At 46.3% G+C, this 6,978-nt stretch overlaps 1 protein-coding gene across 1 annotated transcript; it reads right to left on the bottom strand.

The window, feature by feature from the left end:
* Nucleotides 1-2,457: 2,457 nt before the first annotated feature.
* LOC107044958 lies at nucleotides 2,458-3,880 on the bottom strand. The gene is made up of 2 exons (XM_015267040.1): nucleotides 3,796-3,880; nucleotides 2,458-3,317 (listed from the first exon to the last, which is right to left on the bottom strand). Exons 1-2 carry the CDS (start codon nucleotides 3,878-3,880, stop codon nucleotides 2,458-2,460), a joined length of 945 nt encoding a protein of 314 aa, XP_015122526.1.
* Nucleotides 3,881-6,978: the final 3,098 nt, after the last annotated feature.

Below are 6,978 nucleotides of genomic sequence, written 5' to 3'. Positions count from 1 at the left end.
TTGCCTGGTTACGTTAAAGACACTCTTTTGCCCACCTGGACCAGAATTGTTGAGTTAACTGCGTTACCAGGTTCCATCTCTGCAGCTTGCTGGGGTTCTCATCGATGGTTGATGGCTCTGGTATCAGTTGAATGGGCTCACCTATCAGGAAGTGTCCTGGGGTGAGTACTTGGAGATCGTCTGGGTCATCTGACATGCGACAGATTGGCCTGGAATTTAGGCAGGCCTCTATCTGGATCACGACGCTGTTGAGTTCCTCATATGTGAGTGTTGTTATCCCCAAGACTCTTCTGAGGTGATACTTTGTTGATTTTACGACTGCTTCTCACTTGCCACCAAAATGGGGTGCTCGTGGTGGTGAGAAGCTCCATTGAGTCCCATTGGTGGCGAGAGCAGCCTGAACCTGCTGATGTTCTCTGGATGCTCGGTGATAGATCTTCTCTAAGACCTCTGCTGCGCCCACGAAGGTAGTGGCATTGTCACTGTACATGACAGCTGGAATACCGCGTCTTCCGGTGAATCTCTTGTAGGCTCCGATGAAGGGGTCTGTTGTCTGTCTGGTGACTAGCTCTAGGTGAACTGCTGATGTGGTGAAGCACACGAAAACTGCAATGGGCAGTAACCCTGGTTGTGCATTCATTGGTCTCCATTTGAGGATGGCGAATGGTCCTGCATAATCCACCCCCGTGTGGAGAAATGCTCTTGCTGATGAGATTCTCGTTGCTGGTAGTTGAACCATCTGTTGCTGGGCCTGTCTTCCTCGGTGTCTGGTATAGATGGCACAGCGTTGAATATATGCTCTAACTGTACCTCTCTCACCGATTATCCAGTACCTTTGACGTAGGTAGGCCAAGGTGAGTTGAGTTCCTCCGTGGAGTGTCGTGCGGTGAGCTTCTTCGATGACTAGTGTAGTGAAGCGTGACTGGCGAGGCAAGATTATTGGGTGAATTTCATCTGGATTTAGCTGCGAGTTCTTGAGGCGTCCCGCAAGTTTCATGATCCTTTCATTGTCTAGTGTTGGTGTCAGCTTAACTAGTTGATGATTTCTCGGCAGTTGGTGATTTTTCTATAGTACTCGAATGGCTGGCTCAAAGTATTGATGTTGGGTTATCTTTACCCAAAATAACCTCGTGTCGTTGAGTTCTCTTATTGTCAAGACAGATACCGGGGGCGTTGGCTGCCTCCTGAATCTGTCGATAGCTCTGTTGATCGTTGCTTTTACGGCTAGTAATTTGGCCATCGTCTGATACCTGGTGCGTAGCTCTGCAATTTCATTGATTTTAATTGCAACTGGATGTGCTGATGCTGGTTTTGCTTTTTGGCCACCTCTGGGATGTCCATAGTTGGAGCATCGATTGATGGTTGTGGCCATTCTTCAGGATCCTGATTGATCCATTCAGATCCTGACCACCACAGTTGATGATCTGCTCGGTGATATGCCTCTGGAGGCACAATCAGTTGGATTCTCCTTCGCACTGACATGTCTCCAGGTAGCATTCGGGAGAGTTTCCTGGATCTCGACGACCCTGTTGTGGACGAAGTCCTTCCATCTTGATGCGTGGCTCCTGATCCAAGCTAGTGCTAATGAGGAGTCAGACCAGAGATAGGTGTCTACCTGGTCGAGTTGGGGCGTTTGTTTCGTTGATGCCACTAACCGAGTCAGTACAAGAGCTGGTGTGAGCTCCAGACGAGAGATGCTCATGCGCTTGAGAGGTGCTAGGTGGTTGATGTCAAATCGTTGATGGTTTTGATACAAATTCACATCACTACACTCATGGCTACCGTTAAAGCGTCTGCAAATCCATGGATTTGAATGGTGAGTGTCTCTGTTGAAATTCTCAGCCATCTAGGTACAGTCACTCTGTCTAGGTCGTTGAGATTCTCTCGGAATGTCTTCCAGTGTTGTACGTACTCGTCAGGAAGAGGCTCATCCCATTTTAACTTCAATCTCCAAAGATCTTGTAGGAGAATCTTTCCCTGGACGACAACTGGTGCGATGAATCCCAATGGATCAAAGATCTGGGCTATCTCTGAAGAGACTGCTCTCTTGGTGATTGTCGTTGTATTGAAATCCTTTGATTTGTACCTGAATGTGTCGGTGGATTGATGCCAACACAATCCAAGTACCTTGGTGGCTGACTCCGCGAACTGGATAATTTCTTCTTCAGTTGATAGGCCCAACTCATGCAGAGCCTCTGGACAATTGCTACTCCACTTTTACAGAGAGAAGCCTCCTGCATGGCAAAGCCCTTGTAGTTGCGTTGCGATCTCCTTGAGACCGTCTTCTATCTCTGCACCGCCGTAAATGTCGTCAACGTAACGACCTCTGGTGAGGGTCTCTACTGCTGCTGGGAAGTGGTGCCCTTCATCTTCTGCTAGTCGTTGCAGAACTCGTAACGACAACCATGGAGAAGAATTTAATCCATAGGTGACTGTCGTTAACTGGGAGGTGGCTGGTTATTGATTCTCGTCCATCCACAGAATTCTCTGAACGTACCAGTCATCTTGGTGAACTCGTATCTGACGGAACATCTTGACAATATCCGTGCTAAACACGAGCCTGTGCCTCCTCATCCACGTCAGGATAACCATGACATCGTTCTGCAATTTTTCACCAGAATACAGTATATCATTAAGTGACATACCTGATGAACTGGGGCTGGAGCCATTGAATACGACTCTCAGCTTCGTGGTAATAGCCTCCTCTCTCAGTACCCCGTGATGTAGAAGATAATAGGCTGGCACGGGTTCTGGAGTGTCTGGTGCTATTCTCATGTGCCCCAGTGCTGCGTACTCATTGATGAACTCTCTGTACAACTGGGAGTATGCTTGATCTGTGTTGAGTCGACTCACGATCGATTTGAGTTGACGTGCTGCTTTAAATTTCGATTTCCCGAGCGCTGCTGCTGAAGTTTTAAGGGGCAGTCTCACGATATATCGCCCGGTGTTGTCTCTGCTACGAGTTGCTCTAAAGTGCATCTCGCACTCGTACTCATCTAAAAGCTTTGATGTTGATAATCTCTCGTTGGGCAGTTCTTCCTGCACCTGAAATTTCTGGAGAAACTCTAGAAGTTGTTCATTGGATTCTCGTACAGCTGATAGAGATACCTTTATTGAACAATTTGTGCATTCGATTGGTCCGGATAGTATCCAAACGAATACTGTGCGTTGGCCAACTACTCTCGATTGCTCTGACTTGACAACTTCATCCATGATGATCCACCAATAGTTGTCAGCCCCTAGTATGATGTCGATTGATCCAGGTCTTAGATAATGGGGATCGGCTAGCTGGAGATTCTGAAGTGAGCCGATCCTCGCTGATGAGCATGAGAATGATGGAATTATTGCGGTGAGCTTCTTTAGAATGTGGGCGTTGAGTTGCAGTTAATGAGTCCCGTGGCTTGCTTGTAGAGTGACTGAAGCTATTCCTCTGGTGTGTCCTGAATTAATTCCACCAATTCCCACTAGCTCCACTGTTGATGCTCTTCTTTATAGATGCAGTTAATTTACTAATTGTTCGGAGATGAACGATACCTCTGAACCCTGGTCGATGAGTGCTCTAGCTTTGGTCGTGAATCCTCTCGGTGATATTACTTTTACACATGCTGTTGCTAACAGCACCGACTGTTGATCTACTTCTCCTTAGTGATTGTCTTAGTTGATATTCTTTGCTTTCTCATTGATCATTTTACTGTTGAAGTTCACTGCTACTGGTGGTGATCTACTGGATTCCAATGTTGAGAAATGATCAATGAGATGGTGACTGTGCTATTCGTGTTGAATTCATTTACTCACTTTTCTCCTGATCCTCTTGCTGCCTGGATGTTCCGGCAGTCTGAATGGGCTCAGCTGGAGTGCGTCGGACTGGAGGCGGGCTCATCGTCCATGAGCTCCCTCCATGGATGAGAGTGTGGTGATACCTACTGCATTTGTGGCGCTTCTTGTCCGACGTGCAGTTGGCCTTCGTGTGTGGCCCCAAGCAGTTGAAACACAACCCCTTGGCGGCTGCGATGTCGTTTCTTTTCGTTGGGGTGAGCTCGATGAAATTTTGGCAGGATTCGATGAAGTGCTTGTCCTAGCAGTAGGCACAGCAGTTCCTTGGAAGCGGCCTCTCTGGCTCCTTGTTTTCCTGCTGGTGAGTTGCTGCTGTGTAGGTACTCCTTTTCTCTGGTGGAGCTGACTTCTTCGTGGCTGTGTTGACTTCCTTAGTTGATAATAGCTTTGCTCCTGCGTTGAAAGCTACGAACTCCTTAAGGCTTGGGAAATCCTTGGAGTCTCCCAGCTTCAGTTCCCACTGCTTGTTGTCTGCTTGAGTGTCTCTGCATCTCCTCAGCAAGTGGACTATCAGCTGTTCGGCGATGTTCTCCCTTGTTAATCCCGTCACGTCTTGAAGCTGGTCAAGGGTCTTCAATGCTGCTGCTCCATTGGCGCTGAGGTTCTCTTCTGTCACTTGGGTGATTTTCGGTAGCGTCAGAATTCTGTTGAATAACGACTGGGCGACGAGCCTTGGGTCCTCATACCTCCTGGTGACCTTCTACCATGCCTTTTCATAATTCTCGTCCTTGGCCTGAAAGGTCGAGAGGAGAGCGGCTGCGGGACCTCTCAGGCATCCCTTCAGTTTAACCATTTCCTGTACTGGTGGAATCGACGTAACGTTTCCCACCAATGATAAAAAAAGGTCGCTGAACTGTTTCCATTCTTCCGGCTTCCCATCGAATGCCTTGATATCGAGACGATTTAGTTGATTCGCTTAGCTCTGATCCGTTGGGCTGCTGGCTGAGTCCTTTTCCTTCGCAAGTTGACCCTTCAGTCGAGCGATCAGCATCAAGGCTTGTCTCCTTGTCCTTGTGGCTCGCTCATGTACCCCCTCGGTGAGGTACTCATGATTGAGGGGGGAGATGCTCGGCTAGAATGGCATAAATTCCAAAATACTCATTCCACTTCGCCTCGATTATCTCCTTATGCTCGTCTAATTCCTCTAAGGTGAGATCCTCTTCGCTGTCAACATCTTGCGGGACTTCATGATAGATCTCCATCAGAGTCTCTACCTTAAATGTCAGTAATCTCAATTGACCTTCCTGCTGCATGGTGAGCGCTGGCGTTGTACCTGCAGGCGGTGAATTTTGTTGAGCGGGCTTCCTTGATCCTGACGGTACACTTGGATTGTTGAGCTCTTCCTGAGTGGTGATCGGCTTAGTTTGAACTGCCTCATTTGTTGCTGACAGTCCCTCATCTGCTGTGACTTGCACAATTTCCTCAATATTGCTCTCTGGTTGTTGAGTTTCTTTGGTAGGGTCGTTGACCTGAGCGTCGTCTGCCATGGTGATAGTCAGTGCTAAGTTGTCGGTATTGGTGAGTTATCGCCTGTTGAGGGGCTACGGTTGGCCGATGAGTTACCGACTGCCGAGAGTTTGGTGAGTTACCGACTGCCGAACGTTTGATGAGTCGCCTGTTGCGTGGTGCACGTGGGCCAAGCGTTGATGGGCTTCAGCCACACTCGTCACTCCCGAGCTTTCCCGATTTCCGACACTGATACACTCCCTATGTCCTTTGTTACCCCATCGCCTTTGCGGGTGAAACAAAGCGAATGTTATCGAACCCTGCCCGTTGATTTGCCCGTGCGAACCCCGAAAGTTTATTCGACACGAGGCGTCCCTTGAATTTTCCACAACACTTTTCACATGTTTTCACCCACTATCCGGCTCGAAGGACACTGTTTGGAGAATGACTAATTTAGGGTGGATGTGGGAAGAAAATGTGGAGGGAGATGTTGGGAAAATAAATCACTTTGAGCCGGATTTAAAAAAATCACAGTTTATTGGTGAGATTGAACCACTTTAGTCAGTAAAAAATACACTCTTTGGTAATATATCACTATTGATTATCTAAAATATATTGATAATTTCCGTGAAATTAACTAAGTTGATTCACTGAATTTTAACTGGACTAAATTCATTATTGTGGTGATGTACTGAACAAAGGTATTAAATTTTGAATTCTATGTGACTGAATCGACTATGTCATAATTGTAGCGATACCGAAACACAACTGAAGTAACTGACTCTTCCGGGTGCCACGCTGACCTGTGTCCGTTGATCCGAAGGGTCACGGAGATTTTTGGAGATGGCCGAGTTAGTCAACTGTGAGCAATATGGAGATTTTAGCTGCATTTCAAACACATCTTTTTTGTAGACCTCAATTCGCTCCACAAAAAGGTCATGACGATATGTTCGATATCTCTCTTAGATTCCAAGATATTGATTGAAAACCCCCCAGTGAGCAAAATCGATTTAGACTGTTTCATCGCTGGGCTACTAAATTCATCTAGCTGAAGAAAAAAACGTTTCGAGAAATACGTATATACTCTACAGCATAATCAAGTAACATTTTCCCCTATAAATTGCTCACATTTTTGAATTTTTGAATTTGGCGCCTAATTGCCTGTAGTTCATTGAAAAGGGACACTGGCACAACAGTAACGTAACCTCAAATGTTTTCTAGGTGATATACAAAAACATCGACTCAAAAGTGTGGTCAAGTCCAGAGGTATCAATTGTTTCGTTTTACTTGTGAAAAATTATCAAAAAAAGTATCATGAAGTTCCGTCATAGATACTGTAATCCTTTAAAATTGGCAAACCATGTTGTTAAAAAAACATTACGTAACCCATCCGATACTTTGATTGCCGAAGTTCCTACATTAAAAGGTGCAAAAATTTATAGTGGTTGTCGGCAAGTACTGGGGAAATTACCGAGTAGTGTTTTGCGGATTATTACGGTTGATGAAACTGATGATAGTAATGAAGCCCAGGATGAATCATACGTTGAAGAAATTGGAGTGAGTGAATCTGTGGCTGTACCTGAAAATGAACCCGTAACAGAGAAATCTATCGATGAACCTGAGGCACCCACGTATTATTCTCAGATGGAGAAACTCTTGTCTGGTCTATGAGAACTATCTTTGTCCCAGCCACCTGAT

Source organism: Diachasma alloeum, unplaced genomic scaffold (assembly GCF_001412515.2).
Source record: "Diachasma alloeum isolate Michigan unplaced genomic scaffold, Dall2.0 Dall_scaffold_00853, whole genome shotgun sequence".
Lineage (NCBI taxonomy): Eukaryota > Metazoa > Arthropoda > Insecta > Hymenoptera > Braconidae > Diachasma > Diachasma alloeum.
Note: the sequence above shows the minus strand (reverse complement) of the source record. Positions and strands in the feature narration are given on the sequence as shown.

What these genes read in the sequence shown, in the direction of transcription:
- LOC107044958 (XM_015267040.1), bottom strand. Translation starts at nt 3,880, where the DNA reads ATGAGCCCGCCTCCAGTCCGACGCACTCCAGCTGAGCCCATTCAGACT. An exon ending in GCAAGAGGATCAGGAGAAAA is followed by an intron (nt 3,318 to 3,795) that starts GTGAGTAAATGA and finishes CATGCTCATCAG; the next exon opens with CGAGGATCGGCTCACTTCAG.